Source organism: Mesocricetus auratus, unplaced genomic scaffold (genome assembly GCF_017639785.1).
Source record: "Mesocricetus auratus isolate SY011 unplaced genomic scaffold, BCM_Maur_2.0 Super-Scaffold_100691, whole genome shotgun sequence".
Taxonomy (NCBI): Eukaryota; Metazoa; Chordata; class Mammalia; order Rodentia; family Cricetidae; genus Mesocricetus; species Mesocricetus auratus.
The window spans coordinates 51,005,103-51,023,946 of record NW_024429267.1 but is presented as its reverse complement, the minus strand read 5'-3'; the positions used below and the strand labels follow the sequence as shown (position 1 = coordinate 51,023,946).

General features: G+C 38.9%; 1 protein-coding gene across 39 annotated transcripts in view; it reads right to left on the bottom strand.

Annotated features, from left to right (window-relative positions):
- Positions 1–18,844, bottom strand: part of Clasp2 (cytoplasmic linker associated protein 2) — a 170,668-nt gene that overhangs the window by 55,522 nt on the left and 96,302 nt on the right. For 13 of the 39 annotated variants that reach the window (XM_040740093.1, XM_040740094.1, XM_040740096.1 and 10 more), the window contains 11 exons: positions 18,198–18,275; positions 17,024–17,191; positions 16,348–16,403; positions 15,735–15,908; positions 11,713–11,736; positions 10,193–10,210; positions 7,859–7,960; positions 7,680–7,706; positions 4,695–4,721; positions 1,492–1,662; positions 459–566 (listed from right to left, as the gene is read on the bottom strand). In XM_040740093.1, coding sequence (XP_040596027.1) covers positions 459–566; positions 1,492–1,662; positions 4,695–4,721; positions 7,680–7,706; positions 7,859–7,960; positions 10,193–10,210; positions 11,713–11,736; positions 15,735–15,908; positions 16,348–16,403; positions 17,024–17,191; positions 18,198–18,275 — 953 coding nt within the window. The remainder of the gene's footprint in view (positions 1–458; positions 567–1,491; positions 1,663–4,694; positions 4,722–7,679; positions 7,707–7,858; positions 7,961–10,192; positions 10,211–11,712; positions 11,737–15,734; positions 15,909–16,347; positions 16,404–17,023; positions 17,192–18,197; positions 18,276–18,844) is intronic. The other 26 variants (XM_040740108.1, XM_021230067.2, XM_040740106.1 and 23 more) reach the window with 6 other exon arrangements.

Below are 18,844 nucleotides of genomic sequence, written 5' to 3'. Positions count from 1 at the left end.
TAGAAGACTACCTTAAATGATTTAAGTCGAAGTCAATTTTTCTGTTTAAAAGGAATAAATTTATTTAATCAAACTAGTCCATACTTTACTTGTAATATTTAGTAATTAAAATATGTTCTTATTCTCAGGTTTTGAATTCAATCTTTCTTTTTATTTGTCTTCTTAGAGAGAAGTATGTGGAGTGGGTTGGTCTCATTTATGATCTTGGCTCAGCTTCCTTAGTGCAGAAACTGAATTCGATATTATAAGTTTATATCTATGTGACACTGACCTGATTGTGACAGGAGTCATTTATATAATGACTGACTTGCTCATTTAAGGTAAGTTACAAAGGCCAGAATGGGAGAGCAAAGATACAATTGATGTAGAACCTGAATTTCAGGGAGATGCAGGTCTCCAGATGGTGACAGCTCATTCACTGAGAAAGCAGTGTGCCTCACACCTGCTCAGACACTTACCAAGGGGTTGAAAGGAGCGAACTGGGCTTGTGTCCCTGCTGCTCTCTCGACTGGCTTCCCGGCTACAGCCTTGACTCACACTCGGTCGAGGAATACGACTACTCCGGGCTGACATCAAACAGCAGCAGCATAGCAAGAGGAAACAGAAGGAAGGCAGAAGTTAGGCTTTCCAAACTTAAGTTTCATTTCTTTGAGAATTGATTAAATAACAAGTTTGTTTCATTTGAGGCTGAAATTAGTCTTTTTCTTTTTTTCTCTTTTAGGACTCTGGACCCACAGAACCTAGACTAGTCCCAAACTTACCATGTAGCTTTCAAGTTAGATGTCTTTTTTCACTCCTCATGAATAGAAACACAAATACAAATACAGGGAAAAAAGTGCCAGAACAGTTTACAGCTTAAAAAATAAAAATATTTAGCTGGCTGTGTTGGCACACACCTTTAAGTTCAGCACTTGGGAGGCAGAGGCAGGTGGATCTCTGTGAGTTGGAGGTCATAGGGCTACAGAGTAAAAGCATGGTTCAACAAATAAACCAACAAAGAACAATAACCCCCTCCAGAAGTTATTTATGTGGGTGCCACATGTGTGAGAGTGCCTACAGAGGCCAGAAGATGGTGCCAGAACCCTTGGAACCAGAGTTCCAGGTGGTTGTGAGCTTCCCAGTATGGAAGGTGAGAACCAAACTAAGTTCCTATGAAAGAGCACCAAACGTTCTTATGCCCTGAGCCACGTTTCAACATTAAAGTCATCTTATGAAGCAAAACTTGCTTGTGAAAGCAAATGCATAACATTATTATAAAAGTTAGGCTTTCAAGATGGCTCAGGTAATTCCTGTCAAGCCTCATCACTTAAGTTTTATGGAACTGGTAGAGAACGGCTCCTGTAAAATGCCCTCTGACCTCCATGTGTGCTTGTGTGTGTGCGCACGAGTGGCACATATCAAGTCGCAATTCATGCCCTACACTTCAGCAACCTAGACTTTAATTCTCCTTGAACTTTCAAAGAGGCCAAAGGTGGTACCTCAGAGTCTTACCCACTGAAAGCCTAGATGGGCTGGCCTCTCTGCTGCAGCCCTGGCTTCTTGGGATCTTGCTTCTCTTCTGGGCTGAAGCTGAATTGACCAGAACTCGTTGGGCACCAGAGCTCACAGTAGAGAGGGCTGTCGTGGTGAGAACTCTTCCTGGAGACCCAGATCGGCTGCCAGCTAAACAGGAAACACATATAAAAGTATGCAAATGTTGATGCCAAGGGAACTTGCAAAGATACAAGAAAATTGTGGTATTATGTCAGGTTCTAAGACCAAAGAAATGGACTGAGGAAGATTCATGTACAAGCATAAACGTGCTGGGGAAAATGTGCTGTGCATACCAGCACTGAAGAATAAACTACCCAAGCCTATGTATGACAATGATAATACTACTTTTTTTTTTTAAGACAAACAGTAAAAAGATCCCCAGAGCAATCCTATTATCTGACACTGTGTTTGATATGGTAAAGATGCTCTGTGGAAAAACATTTTACTTAAAAGGATATAAACTCTTAATCCTGCCACTACTATTATTTGTGTTATATCTCTGGTCAAGGTCAGTTGGTGTTGTTCTGGTTTTAAAATTTTACAAAATGAAAACCTGTGCTGCTCTTGAATTTGGTAAGAGAAGGCTCTTTTTGCAGTGGGCAGTGATTAATGCAGAGACACCTAACTATTCAAAGATCTTAGAATAAGTAACCGTTGGAACTTCTCTATTAAGCTCTCCCATATACAACCATATACAAAGTTCAGGAAACATTGCAGAGGGCATTATGGAAAGAATGCAGGGGGATAGGGGAAGCAGTGGTGTGATGTGAAATGGAGTTTGGGGACAGGACATAACTACTGCATTCATTAGCTCACAGGAGCTTGGGTTACCTGCACTTGATCCATCCAGTTAATACAGTTCAGCATGCATAGAGGAAGAGCTCATGAGGCCCCACCCACACCTGAAGAGCTTTTGACAGTTAATGCTACTGCAGAAGGGAAGAGTTAATTTTCCCATGGTGTGGCCCCTAGTAGGTCACCCTTTCATACAAGCATCCTTGCACATGCTGGGAGCATTAAAAGGACTCAGCAAGTTATTTAGGTAGAGGGAGAAGAAAAAGATGGACTAGGAAGAAAGGTAGGGGAGACTGTATTACTAAGATACATAGTATCCAATGTATGAAAATTGTCAAAGAATAAATAAAATCACTAAATTTAAATTACATATTGACAAAATAGGGCCAGTTGAGAAAGAGAATTTTTTTTCCTATTTGAAGGCAGGGAGCTCTTGGTTGACTACATTCTAGGACACACAAATACTAAGGGTAGACCAGAACTCTGAGGGAAATGTCAAAAGAAACAGAGACAGTGGTCAGGGAGATAGGGAAGGACATTCAGAAAAACCCTCAGAGATCTGGGTATGGATTTAGCAATGTTAAGAAATGCATTTTTGGACAGCGCATTCTTGAATATCTTAGGTTGGTCTAGAATTTGAAACGATCCCCCTGCTTCTATCTCCTAAGTGTTAGGATTGTAGACATATACAGCCATACTTAGGAAGAAGCCCATTTTTTCAACTAGAAACACATGGGCTATCTTTTTAAGGGTGGGGATGACTTTGTTGACTGAAGTGCTTTATGTGTATACTGAATAAGAAAATAGATCAGATAACTCAAAGATATAATCTAACTGAATGGCAATATTATAGAAAAGTTAAATTTGTATTTAAATAAACTTTCAAGGGAAACATTTTCTCTTTGCTACCCATATTTATTACACTGTAAAGAGTCGCTGCTCACACTGCACAACCTTACTCAATTGCGTCTCATTTCCAACAAACAGATTAAAGACTCAAATGCCAATGGGAATGAACACTGGCTGCCAAAAGTGGCACTGTGTATAAGGCAGGTATTAGAGAGGACTGTCTCATCTTCCTATAGAGGAAGCCATTTTCAAGCCAGCTAGCTGTCTTAAAGTAACATTAAGAAGTTCTTGGGAACTTTCAAAAACAAAAGCTTTAGAAGCTCCTGACTATGCCACTCTATGTAGGCTAACAGCATGTAAAGGCTGGATGTGGTCTGCTGTTATGTTTTCTGAGCATGGTTTGCTTAGTTCAATTCATATTCTTGGCCAGTTCTTAAATATTATCAGCACACACATACAAAAATATATTCTACTGGGGATAGCTCTATTATAAAATGAAGAATCAATGCTTCCTGTGACATTAACAACTTCTAAATTATAGGGAAATTACTAATTTACTTTAAAATGATGGTTTGTTCAAAAGTTTCATGATGTTGCAGGTTAAGAATTTTCAAATTTGGTCTCTTTCTCCTTTGAAGGATAGTTGAGGCATCTGTTTTCTCCATGCAATATTTAAACATACACACAAAAACACCCAAACACCCAACATGCCACAAACTCACAATGCAAGATAGGCTGATGAATGTTAAGAGAAAACTCACAATGATATAAAAACCATGAGAAACTGAGAATATACAGTATGAATTCTGTTAAAAACCAGTAACAATTTGTGTGGGTGGAGGTACTGGAAGTAAAAAGAAGAAAACGCCTTGAAATGTGGATCTATTCAGCAGACAGAAAACGTGCAATTCAGGAGCATATCGACTACTCTTTCTACTCTGCATTTATGAATTGATTCGAAGTATACAAGTTCACTCTCTAGATATTTAAGCACACTCATGCCTTCTCTTTAAGGAACAACATTGGCTATGCTTATTTTCTGTAAGCACTACCCTCTCCTCTCCCAGAATACTGGGATATTTCTAGCACCTATAACTTGGAATCACTTATATTTAAAATAAGATGCTGAGGCTCTTTTTCTAGTACAGCCACCACAGAATTGATGAGAAGGGCCTGCTCACCCCAGAGTATAGTGTGGAACAGAAATGCCACAGAAGCAAAACTTGAAGTTAGATAACTAGTTTTTCCTGTTGCAGAATTTCAAAACATTACTGTATGTCCCTCTCTTCTTAATATTTATATCTGTAGAGTCAACTTGGATAACTTAAGAATTTTAGGACTTCCATGATATTAGAAGACAGGCCAAAGAGAACTCATAACTAGCAGTTTTTGCTTCAGTACAATCATAGAATGGTGGAATATTATCTAATAGGAATTTCTGCTGAATAGAACTCACTCTTATTAATGAAAATAGGTGACCAACAACAGGTGCACACATAAAGTCTATAGGTTCTTACCACCAACAGTATTAGCAGATTGTGATCCTGAACAAGTGTAAGGCAGAATTAGGGTAAGGGTTATAATCCACGAAGAGGGGAGAAGCAGTTTAAAATGGATGGCAGATGAAATAACAAAGCTTTAGTCAGTTCTCAGGGAAAAAAAAAAAACAAACCTAACACAAAAAAAGAGCAAACTTTAAAAAAAAAATTCCATAGCCAAACATCTGTCACAGAAGCAGCACACTTAACAGTTTTCACAGCTGACACTCATGTACAAAGCAGATGAAACGAAACTGCAAAAGTCAATGCACATTCTTCAGCTTGTCCATCAGTTGTTACATGCTTACAATTTTGTTACTTAAATGTTTAGTTGAAAATTAGATATAGGAACAAACATTACATCCTATAGCTGAAGAAAGGAGGAGATGAAAAAGCTACTCAAATGTGATCTTTCTTAAGATTCACAGAAAAGCAAGAGGTGGGGGAAGAGAAAGCTGCCAACGGGCCGTACATCATCTGTACACAACCAGTCACTACCAACAGAGTGAGGGACGTGTCTTTCTAAAAGTAAATCTGGAAGTCTTCTATTAGGCCTGCTTTCATTTATTCTGTGAACCTGAACACACCTGCTTTGATCCAAGAGATTCTCTCTTTTTTTTTTCCTAGATGATAATACAAAACCATGCAGCCCCTCATGAATCACTATAACAAAGTGAAGATGGAGGTCACAGTAATACTCCTGTACAAATATGTTGTGAACAAACTTGCATACAAATCACACATCTTTTAAATAAAGAATCTGAAATGGACACATACTCTTTCAAATAAATAAGCAAGCAAACAAATAAAATCTTTCTAATATGATCTACCACCTGCATGATTTTATAGTGGGAATGTCTTTGAATCCTAAAGTCCTATGAGGTTTAACAACCTAAATGTAAAATAATTCTGCTTTTCACTGGTGATCTGAAGTTGCAAAAATTGAAAAAGAGGGTCCCAACAAAGGCCAAAAAGTCAGAAAATTATCTCACAATTAAATTTTATCCTTAAATCCTGAGCATGGACAACATGATATCTCTATTTATTTTATTTTTTTATGTTTTAAACAATCTAACTTCAGTGCTTACTTCTGTTTCATGAGTACAGTAAGAATATCAAGGTATAGAAATATGTAACAGCAACATGAATGTCAGCTTTCATTTTATTATGAAAAATAACAAGGACAATATTTCTTTTAGATTTATTTATTTATTTAATGTGCGCTGTTGTTTGACCTATATATACTCTCTGTGAGGGTGCTGCATCTCCTGGAACCAGAGTTACAGACAGTTGTGAGCTGCCATGTGGGCACTGGGAATTGAATCCAGGTCTCTTAACTGCTGAACTTTTTCTCCAGTCCAACAAGGACAATTTTATCAGCAAACATTCATGGCAGTTACTCTCGGGCAGAAACTGTTTTAACTGCATTAAATACGCTCTATCATTTGATGTTCATGACACACCCATGAGGTAGATGCTTCTCCTTTTAAGGACAGGTACAGAGGAGTACGATAACTTTAACCTAGAAGAGCTAGGACTCCACCTTGGACAACAAAGCTGCAAAGTTTTCAAACTTTACTACAGCACAGACCATGCAGTGATCAGATCCAGTACATGTGTGGTGGTGCACAAAACCTGTAGTACTACCGAGCTCCCAGGCTGTCCTGATGTTGGTCTGGGCAGCACACAAGGAGAAGGGAGGCTAACTGATGAGAATCACTCCCAAAGCTCACAGACTCACAGGAGAATGTGGTATTATCATTCACTTTTGATCTGCCAGTGAAAAGCCCTTGCCTTATAGGACCATGTGTCATTGTGGCTGTTTGTAAACAGTTTTCATTTTGAAAACAAATTCTAACAAATCCTCCTGCTTATTTTAGGACTCCTGCAGAAAGCTTCCGATGACAGTCTGCTGGATGGACATTCTCTTGCTAGGAAGAGGCAGTGCTGTGACACATGTACTCAAGCGCCCTAGTGTCTTTCTGAATGTTATCTCTGCTTGTCCCCTATCCCATCATCCCAAGATTCAGGATCAAGGCTAATAAAGGAAATGGGACATCTACAACCTGTCAATCATCTTTAAACACATTCTTTTTCTTTTATAATTTATGTTTTTTTAATGTGCTTTGATGTGAAGATGTCAGACCCCCTGGAACTGGAGTTACAGACAGTTGTGAGCTGCCATGTGGGTGCTGGGAACTGGACCTGGGTCCTCTGTTAGAACAGCCAGTACTCTTAACTGGTGAGCCATCTCTCCAGCCCTAAACCAATTCTTTTCAAAGATAATAAATTAGGATATACAGAACAGCCCTAATCATTACTTCTTTAGAAATACTACTCAATTTTAGAGAGAGTGCTGAGGACAATCTCTTGGTTAAGAGGGAATGGACGAAATTATTTTCACTTAAACATGCCATTATATATGGGTTACTTATTTGAACATACATTCATTTTACCTAGTCTAAAGTACGCTTTTCAATTGTTCTTTTCAGTGACCAGTGAAAGGGTAAGAACATAAATCTCAAATGTCATATGAAATTCACCAGAACTGGTTATTTCAGTCTATTTTTTCTCTGACAATAAGTCAGAATATACTTGCCCAAAACACTAACCAAAATTTAAGATGATTTAACGAATTTGGGGGAGAGTAAGGAGATACTACTTATCTGTCTTTGCATAGTGTCTGCTAGATAGAAACAGATTTTATCTAATACATAGAAATCATTTTGCCTCTAAAGGCACAATTTTCTACACCTGCAAGTTTCTGAGTAGAATGTGAACCTTGACTTTAAAGATCTGTGTTTAAAGTATCTCCATGCAAACATCTGGACAGAAGATGAAGGTTTTCTTTCTAAGAGGTGGAGGTCAATGATGTGTTCCTAATAACACAAACACAAGACAACACCCACTCAAAAAAAATTCCCAAACATGCACAACAACTGAGCCAAAACATTGAAAAAATACCTTCATTTTTGTCAGGTGATGGCGAACCTAAAGCACAGAACAAGAACTCAGTATGTGGCTTGTTGCTTTTAAACCAGCGTTGAGCTCATCCACGGCTCATCTCCTAACACAGTAACACAGAGAAACCCAGCCATCCCAGCAGAGTGACAAACAGGGAGGGGCTGATGAGCAGTACATACGCTGGGACTGAGACACCATTTTTGTCCGGCTTCTTCCTCTAGAATCAGTCTTGGCGTTTCCCACAGCAGCAAGTGGTGCAGAAAGCTTGGCCCTCACCCGACCTGAGAAATAAATATTAACAGAATTGAAATATTTCCTAAAATAGTATTTAGTATTAAGAAGGGGAACCTTCACTATTTTAAATTCTGAAATAAGGCAGGCATTATTTAAATGTTATACATCTTTTAAACAGTAAAAGTACACAGGTTAGGGTCTGCTTTCTGAGATGGCACTCCATCTGGGCTTAGTTGGAATTCCTTGCTTTAGGAGATCCTCCTGCCTTAGCTTCCAAGTATCTGGGACTACCGTCTGTATACCACTGAGCCCAGATATATACTGCTTTATACATGTTCTTCATAAGAATTAATCAAACTATACAAGACTTTCATTCTTAGTTTGAGATTATTAGTGTAGTGGCTATAACTAATTATGCTGGACATGGTAGTGCACACGTTCAATCTCAGCACTTAGAAGGTAGAGGCAGATGGATCTCTTTTTTGAGTTCAAGACCAGCCTGTTCTACACAGTGAGACAATCAAAAGAAAAAAGCCCAAAACAACTGTCTCCCCAAAATCTTACAGTTTCTAGGAAATTCAGATTGTTCTCAAATATACCCCAGAGTTTTAAACAACCCCAAGCATCTTTTTAACTGACAGTATACTTCTAAAGAGGTCTGCAGGGGAGATGTCATAGCCAGGCACATGAACACAGGTACCCACAGCTGTGTTGACACCTGTCTCCTGACCAACAATTTTACAAGGACGAATTCGTGATGAAGAGCATCTATCACAGAGGGTTGGCATTTAATCTTCCTTTCTTACTAGATACATTCCTTCCACCTCATTCTCCTTTGTAAAAACAGACTACAAATGTGCTCACTGGATTTCTAGAGTTTTGGGGGGACAGGAGTGGAAACAGGGTCTCTGGTCTTGCTGGAACTCACTATGTAGATCATGCTGGCCTGAAACTCACTGAGAACTCCAAGGTTAAAGACATGCGTCACCCCACCTAGCTGTACCTACAGCTCTTGAACTAAAGAAAACATGGTCATCAAATTGCCTGTGAAAACTGCCAGTAGTAAAAACCAGTGACAATAAAATCTCTGCTATACAATCTGGTGCTCTCCAGCAATAGTCTCAAACAGATCCACACTGATGTTGAACACTTTTTGTTTTTGTTTATTAAATGTTTAGAATCTTTTTAAATTAAGAGGTACATTTTGTAGATAATTCCCAAATTCTGACTGATCCAATGTGGCCATACTGATTAGAAAAGAACATACTGAAGAGCAGGACTTTAAAATGAATGACAGGGTGAGGTAGGAAAGGGTGGGGGGAGGCAGCAATGACACAGAAGCAAAACCAGAACATCAGTGACACAGCCTGAGTGCTGTCAACTGCAGGAGCCCAGAACCCACTGCACGTGTCTCAGGTGTTAGCAATCTGCACCAGACGGGACTGGATGTTCTCCTGACTGAAGAGGAGTGCAGAGAGACACAATGATTACTTCTAACTAAAGGACTCACCAACATTCTAGCCACACTAATGCTTTAAATTAAAAAGTGCTGAAGCAAGTTGCCATTCATTTTCAGTATCAGAATTCACATTTTTAGAGTACTCCAATTTAAACTTAAAACAGAAAATTATTTAAGTACAACAGCTAAAAGTCATTCATGTCAAACAAAAACATCATGTTTAAAACCAAAGGCTTTAATGAGAAAGCCTTCAGGGAAGTTAAATATAAAAATTGAGTTTTCATAAAAGTTCAGAAGGAATAAATATTTTTGACAAGAAAATATATGCAGCAAGTAGCAATATTCTCAAACCCAATTTGAATCATGAACCAACTTCCTAGTCATTGATTCAAAATTAAGAGATACATTCCAAAATAGATGGAATAGAAGTGTTTGATGCCCAATGATAAAGCAGCATTCCTACAGAGCAGCAATGACTTAGCATTGCCTTTTTTAAAAGCAAAAATAAAAGAAAAGCATTCTTATTGTCATTATTGGGAAAAACGAAATTATATATAAGATATTATTAAACATGTGAAGCAATTATGTTTTTCTAGCATGAGATGATCCTGGATATAAAGCAAAACTGCATGATGAAGAATTAGAAAAAAATTCACACACAATGAACACAACCAAATGTGGAATGCAGAAGCTACCACAGCTGGCAAATGATAGAGGTCTGCAGACAAATTAGTCTGTTTTAGTTTCAATACTTAAGTCCTACCAATGAAAACAGTGTGGTAGAGGTACTTGTGTTACTAACAAAATATTTACTTCTTACCATCTTCAGATGCTGTTCCTAAATAAGAGAAATAAAACAATATTTCAACAAATTCTGAAAATGCTACCTTATAATCCCCTCCCCCAAGATTCATCTGAAAAGGTGAAAGCAGAATTTGATTCACAGCTCACATCAAAAAAGTTAAAATCATACAACCAAAAAATAGCAAAATTCTTCAGTGAACATTTCTGTTTTTTCATTCTTAAATTTTAAAAGGATCGAATAGGAGAAATTACTTAAAAACAATTTAACTCTTTAATTACTTTCCCTCACAAATAAAGGTTTATACACTTTTCTAGAACAGAAATGTTTTCTGTTTATTTTCAAAAGGTAGCCTGTGCTAGAACAAACAAACAACAAACAAACGGGCTATTAGATCCATGACCTAGGTTTCATTTGCCTAATTTTTCCATCAAAGCACACGAAAATTCAAAGACCTCACAGTAGCCCTCAGCTATTTACTCATCAGAATTACTTACAATGTGTGTGAAATCTGCTGAAAATGACCAAATCTACACACCAGAACACACTACTCCTAAAGGGCAGTAAACACGGCATGGTGCACACTTTAAAATGAAGGGGGGTGCACATCAATTGACACCTCAAAAAGGTTACTGATTCAGACAAGAAAAATACTTTGATTGGGAAGTGATAAATTTTCTAAATATTCCAGCAATATCAAGGTTTGAGGACATCTAAGAGGGAAGGGAGGAGGGGAGGAAGGAAGGAGGGGAGGAGGGGAGGAAGGGAGGAAGGGAGGAAGGGAGGAGGAGAGGAAGGGAGGAAGGGAGGAATCCCCTCCTGATGGCTGTCATTTCATTCAAAACTTTAATTATGAAATACTTTAAAACAGAGATACTAAAAATAACACCCACGTTCGCAACCTGAGATTAAATAAAGCTTCCATCTTATTAAAATAGAAAAAAAAATTAAGGTCAATCTGTAGAATTTATGTAATAATTAGTAGAAAAAGTGTCTTGTTTCAACAGTATCTTTTATAAAGTCTTTGAGAAAGCTCAACAACCCGCTAATGGCATAGGCCCTGACAGAGTGAAGAGAATTGCGATGATTTTGTCTCTAGTGTAACAGAAAACACTGCACAGATTTGTTACTAAACCAAAGCAACTATAGACAAACTATAATAATTTGAATGCTGGAATTTAAAAATCAAAGCTTAAACTTCAGTTTTAATTAAATGTCTCATTGTTAAAAGCAAAAAACTTATCAGAGTCCTTTCCTTCCTCTGAATCCAGTATTTTAGAAGAAAATAAGAAATTAAAAGTTATGAGTCCTATGTTTCAGGGTTCATATGAAATATTTTAGGTAACTGACTTAAGCTGCAAAAAACAGTACAAGGAGATCCAAAATGGATACAAGTAACTCAAAATTCAACCAGTGGGTCATCTAGTCATTTTCACACTAAAATTCTGGATATGTAAGTAGCACATTTTCAGAAGATTATAAAAGGATAAACAAGGACCAATAGAAATGTGTAAACAAATGATAGAAGTAGCTCTTACCATCCATCTTGTCAGAAGTGTCCTCTTTGATGAAAGAGCAAGCAAAGAACAGAGGAAAACTTAGTATATTAGAAAGACGATGTCTGTTATACCCCCCCCCCCTAAAGACAACAATGCACTGTACTAGCTCAGTTTGCCATGTGGCTGCTCACAAATCCCATCTTTTATTTGAACTTTCGGTCCCTATAATCACACTCTCTGTCTCTATTTCATGAGTTCATAGAGAAAAATCACACAGCCACATGGTCAGACAGTGCTACTGAAGACCTGGCCTTTAATACTTGACACAAGAAAGACAACATAGTAGGACCAACAACACTCGTGTTTTCAAGGCCTGAGTGTCAGAATCCTTTTGTCCTAGGCTCTCTGCCGTCATGGGTATATGCCACCATGCTTGGGTGCTGCTGCTCCTCAGCAAGTCCTGTGTGGGATGCTGGCCTCTGCTAACTCAGCTCTGAGTGCCTCCCTGTATTGTGACAGCAGAGGCACAGCAGTCTGCCTGAACCATTTTCAAACAGTATGATTTGTGATAAGCATCTACTTTCTTCTGGGTGTCTGGAATTCTGATAATTGTGGCTTGCTGAGCAGGCAAAGCCAATATGACCAGCCCCCTCTCCCTACCCCACCCTGGACTAGAAACCTTAAACGAGCTTCTGTGGCAGAAACACAGTTGACATGTTACAGCATTCATGCCAGAGGAAGGAGTCTTCCTCAGCCCAGCCCTATAGTAAAAACTACAAAGCATACATTAGGCACCCAGGCGACTAGACAAGGTTTTCTCCCTACTAGACCCACTGTGTAACCTTTTACTCTAATACACTTCAGCTATGAGCCCCAAATGTATGGTAAGTATGCCAAGTCTAAAAATGTCCCATCCTCTTGCACCCCCCTCAGTTCAAAACCTTAAGTCACTTCTAGGAACAAGAATGCCCTGGCAGAAAATTACAATCTTCCAAGGACACTCTCCCTAATACGCACCTGCTGCTGCAGACACCATGTCTGAAATCACCACTCCCTCCATTCCCTTCTCTTCTGGCTCCATGAAACTTGTCCTTCGACAGCAAGGCTGCCTCCCAGCCCTGCTCTCCACATTCCACTGCTCACGGCTTTCAAAGAAGCTGCACCTGAGGTTCTCTCTTCTCTTCCTTGCACGTATTTCTACCTACACTGACTAACCATGTCAGTGCACAAACAAATGTAACTCCAAAAATATTTTTAAAAGAGGAGGAGAATCCCAGAAACTTGAGGGGCTTCAGAGCTCATTCACCCCTTCCCTTGTCTGTCAAGCATGGGACTAATACACAGATTCCAGGGCCAACTTCTTGCACAACCAACTGAAATTTTACTTTTTTCCAAATGACCTGAGCAAAACTATTTGTTCTCTTTTCCATTCAGGCAATTCGATAAGTCCACTTATTGTGAATATGTATTAAACTATGCATACAAGTTAGGTAAGCATTTTATCATGAGCTATATCTCCAATATATAAACACACACACACCTCTGACCATCTTGTATGATACACCAAGTTTCCTCTACAGAAGTTAACAAATTTCAAAACACTCAAGCCACTTTTCTGCCAAAGAATTCAGGGCTTTAGAGAAAACAAGAGCAAATTAACCAGTAGCAACTACACTAAAGTCTGTATGGAATTCAATGTTACTCTTTCTTTCTATACCCATTTTATCCCAACTGTTTCCCAAACACAGCAACTTCAACTCAAAATGCTTGAAAGTCAACAAACCTCTAGCCTCTGGTTTCTCATCAATATATGAACTGACGGAAAATCCGAGCACAGAATTACCAGATCCTCAGTACCTAGTGGAAGCCCTGTTAAAAACTAAATGCAGGAAGTGTTTACTGGGAAAGAATGGTACACTCTTTCTGATTCTGTATGTTTATCCACGATAAACAAGACTCAATGCAGAAGAAGGCAAAGCTGTTTGCATGGGGACAGAGGTAAGGTGTGTTCAGCCATGCCCAGCTTTTAAACAGGTGTTCAAAACTGAACTTATTCAGAGAAATCTCCCCAACCACGTTTTTTATTTCCTTTTAGTTGACTTTAACAGTGTCTCCCTATGGAGCGCTGGCTATCCTGGAACTCAAGAGATCTATCTGCCTCCCCAGTGGCTTCTGGATTGTTTTTATTTCTCCTCCTCCTTTTTCTTCCTCTTCTATCTCTGCTCTTTTTTTTTTAAAGGTAGCTAGTTTTTATTTCATTTATTTTATTAGGTTGACAGAACCCTCAGTGCCAACCCCTCCCAGCAATGTTTAGGAAGAGGCCAATTTAGTCTTTATACCTCAAGGGGATCTATTCCCCACTTAAGACAACAAAACTAAAGTGAAGCTGAGCCCACAGTTTCCAGTACTTTCCATGCCATTCTTTCTGAATACCATCTCTATCCAGATGTCTGCAGTCAGGAACATCAGTAGCTGGAGCCTGGGTGCACCATGGCATTGTTAAAAATAGCACACGATCCTATTTAGTAAGCAATGCACAGGCAGAGTAATGGAATGTCTTAATTCCATAGAGACTGTCTAAATTCCAAAGACAATCAGATTTGGGGGGATGAAATAACAGCCAAAGTTCTGGAGTAGAAGGCTGGTTTTATTTTTTGGTATAATTATTAAATATTAGATTATTGCATCAAAACATGTTAAGTCTTTCTAAAATTGTTATTATATTATGTACACATGCATGTCCCTGTTCATGTGTGCTATGGAACACATATGGAGGCCAGAGGACAATTTACATCAGTAAGTTCTCTCCTTCCATCATGTGAGTCCTGATGGTTAAACTCACTTCATCGGGCTTTACTTCCTGAGCCAACTCGATGGTTGGTCCTGGATCTAAAACTCCTAACATTTAAAAAGGCTTTACACACTAAATTGACATTTCAAAAATAGTGGTAGTATACCATCATGAATTCACTTCATCACTGTTTCTGATATGACCTTATTCGTCATATTCTCAACAGTGGGCATTTAACCCAACTGTCCTTTATTTTTATAGGTCTTTTATCTGCATTTGTTTGAGTAGGGTTAAAATCCAACATTTGTTCTGGTGTTTACCGGCAGCTGTGGTATGTATTTTATTTTTATGATCTATGTAAGCACATCTGTATTTGACCTGGAAAACATTGTCATCATAGTTCTTTTTTTTCCCCAAGTAGAATGTGACAAAATTTATCTCACAGCTACTTGATTTTATATTTTCACATTAGACTTAAATCTAAGTCTATCACCATAGTTTTTTTTTTAATTTGAACAATTTTTTTCTTTATTGTGAGATTACATGAATTCTTATCTGTTCAGTTTTCAAGACTCTGGACATCTGGAATGCATTGCACCACCTTGTGTAACAGGTTATAACTTATACTTACAAAAATTGTGAAATGCTTGTCTCAACACCGTGCACTGACTAATCTATCCTTACTTATTTACTCCATCATTCTGAAACATTCTAGCACACACAAATTCATGTCCCAAATGTCCATGCTCTTTCCTGTATGCCAGTAACTTATCTACTTAGTGCTCCATCACTACAACTTCGAGAAAGAAAACAGAAGTATGCAACAGAGACACAACATGGATAATCAGCCAGTTGATGGATATGAAAACATACAGAAAAAACAAAACACCCAATTCTGAACAGCATTTGGAATGCTTATCTAAGCTTTGATTAGACACAGAAGACCTCTGCAGTTCTCCCATACCACCAAAGGTAAAAGAATAGAAATAAGATCAAGAAAACAGAGAAGCTGATTCCAAAGTCAGTGCCTTCCCTTGGTAACCAGTTGGTAGGTGTGTCATTAGTGCAGCCATGAAAATTCTATAGACAATCACACAATCAAGAACAGCATGTTTGATCAGGGTGAGGAGGAAAGACAACGGGAAAAGCACACACAAGGTGGTGGGTAGGTACAAGGGTCATCCCAGCAAGCAAGAATGAGCTAGAAGTTGGTATGGCGCGATCACTCTGTCTTCACTGAGACCGGGAAGAGTGTGAACGGCTGTCTTACCAAGCGATGCATAAGAGCCTGGGTTCAGGGCTCCTGCCCCGAGGCGCCCACTTCGAACAGCCTGTCCGGCGGCGTGGTGCGCTTTGGCACCAGCTGCAGCATTCACATCAATGTCACTTCGAGAACGCTGCAGGCTTCCCGGAAGGGAGCTGGCTTTGCTGCCTCCCACTGACACTACAGAAAACAAATTAGCCTGTGTTATTTATGTTGTTGTAAACAAAGTGATGACACAAGAACTCTAAGCTATCGAGATCCACAAGGCAGCAGTGGCCAAATGGACAGCACTGCTTCCCAAAGCTTCAGCTTATACATACACGTGTGTGCATGCATGTGTGACCCTGGGTTATGAAACATTTTCTCATTGTAGATCACATCAAAGCAGTTTAAAGGCTCCTGCTTAGAGACAAACTAGGCTTTGACTCTTTTTTTTTTTGGTTTTTGAAGACAGGGTTTCTCTGTATTGTTTTGGAAGCTGTCCTGGAATTTGCTCTGTAGACCAGGCTGGCCTTGAACTCACAGAGATCCACCTGCCTCTGCCTCCCGAGTGCTGGGATCAAAGACGTGAGCCACCAATGCCCGGCTGGCTGTAACTCTTATTCAGAGAAGCAATTACCTCTTCCGGCCACAGTTGATGGATTCGCTGTAGACCACTTAGAAGAAAAGGGACGACTGGAAGGTAAAAAGAAATGAATGCTTTTAGTAGCAAGACTTAATTGATCATTCTAAAAGGAATGAAACAGCGGCTGCCAAAAAAGTTGAGAAATCTTCCTTTAAGAAACAGTTGTTTTCAAGACTAGCTATAAAGCAAAGCAATTAATTGGCAATGAAAAAATATAGAGCAGGTTACTTTATTCATTCTGGTCTTTAGCACACAGACAACTCAATGTTAGCACCACCAATCCCTTGCACCCTAAAATACTTCGGTTAGAAGAAAGAGACACTGTGGTTATTACTAGCATATAGGCAGCTTGGTACACCAGATCCTGTCTCATGTGATTCCTCCAATGTCATGTCCTGGAAATGCACTACTTACTGCATCAATTATTTATGGTATAAAGAAATGTACAGAAGTCAAGTATTCCAAAATACGAACATATAGAAACAAAATGTGAATCATTAAATTCTTAAGACCCAAAGAATAGTTAAGCTAGTCTGTGGTCCAACACTAACAGGAGATCAGAGAAATTAAGTAAAACGAAGTCACCATTTTTTCAAGGTCTTAGTAGATGCAAGCTATCCAACTGAAGGAGTTGGAGAAACACACACAACTACAAAGTCTATAACCTTACTTGAGACTTTCTTGTGAGCTAGATGAGGACCTGTCTGACTGTGGAAGAGATGCCACACTGCCAGAACTCTTTAAGTAAGTCTGAAGACTTTTCTGATATGATGGCTCAAGGGAATTATACAACGTTTCAGCTTCACCAGGAAAGTGGTTTCTAAGACCCATGTATGTCCTATAAAGGAAAGAAAAGTATATTAGCAACAGCCTGTCATGACTGGAGGAACACAAACTCACACATTTACTACATTCACAATGTCAGGTGACTGAATTCCAGTTGAAAAATCGCAGGTTTCTGAAAAAGCAGACCTAAATTCGCATTCTATTTGTGCCACATATGGTTCATGTAGTTCTGAGTGAACCCCAATGTCAGACTTCATATGCATCAATGGAGACAATACCACTTTTGCAGGACTATCTTTAGTATTAAAATTAAAAATGAGCCAACTGTGGTGGTGCACACCTTTAATCCCAGCACTCAGGAGGCAAAGGCAGGACAATCTCTGTGAGTTCAAGGCCAGTCTGGTCTACAGGGTGAGTTTCAGGTCAGCCAGAGTTAAAAAGTGAGAACCTGTCTGAGATATATATATATATATATATATATAGAGAGAGAGAGAGAGAGAATGAGAATGTGTGTGTGTGTGTGTGTGTGTGTGTGTGAGTGTGTGTGTGTTGGGGGGGTGAATGCAGACACCAAGAGCCTTACTTTTTTTTTCTTTTTTTTTTTTTTGGTTTTACAAGACAGGGTTTCTCTGTATTGTTTTGGAGGCTGTCGGTCTAGCCTGGCCTTGAACTCACAGAGATCCGCCTGCCTCTGCCTCCCAAGTGCTTGGATCAAAGGCGTGCGCCACCACCGCCCGGCCCCAAGAGCTTTACTTAAAGTTAGGTACATAATACCTACTCAATAAATGCAGTTTTCTTATTAACAATGAACGTGAAAACTGATGGAATGAGAACAATTATGATTGCAGAAATGACAACTGGAAGTAAGTTGTTATAGGTATAGCTCACAGTTAGTGGATAAAATGGCATTTCAATTTTGCTGTTTTGCTGGAGAGTTAGTCAAACAGGGTAACTGAGATACTAAGTTATAACCATCTCTCAATGTTAATTCATTAAGAACATCAACAAAATACCTCAAAGTATGTTTAAGTTTTCACAAAAATATAGTACAGACTTACTTTCTTGCTTCCACTCTGGCCTCAGCATCAGCATCATGAATTCCCTTCTTAATAGTTTCAACCAAGACAGCTGCATGTCTACACAACAAATGCATCTTTATGTTAATTCTTAGTAGTGTATTTTATCTCAAACAATAGTTATTCCTACATGGCACACAACTATTCCAGAGGAGGGGAAATGGAAGATTCATTAGTGAAATAATTAAGATTGGAGCCTTTTCTTTCTCCTTTTTTTTACCCCTTTTCTTTTTATAAAGGCAGAGTGTTGCTATACATCCCAGGATGGTCTTGAACTCAAAACAACCTTCCTATATTAGCCTGGAGAGTGTTGAGATTACAAGTGTGAAATATAATACCCAACATCCTTTTCTTTCTCTTTTTCTTTTCTTTTTGAGATGGAGTCTTCCTATGCAGTCTGAGTCGACCTGACTTACAATCTATTTCCCCAGCCTTCAATTAGGTGGGATAACAGGTATGACCTGTCATATTATAGGAGTTTCTAACAATTTGCCCTATACATATGACCTATATATTGTTTCCTTCTGGTAATTCAGTGATCTAGCCCAGTGGTTCTTAACATTCCTTTAATGTGTGACCCTTTAATATAGGTCATGTTGTGGTGACCCCCCAACCACTTCACGACTATA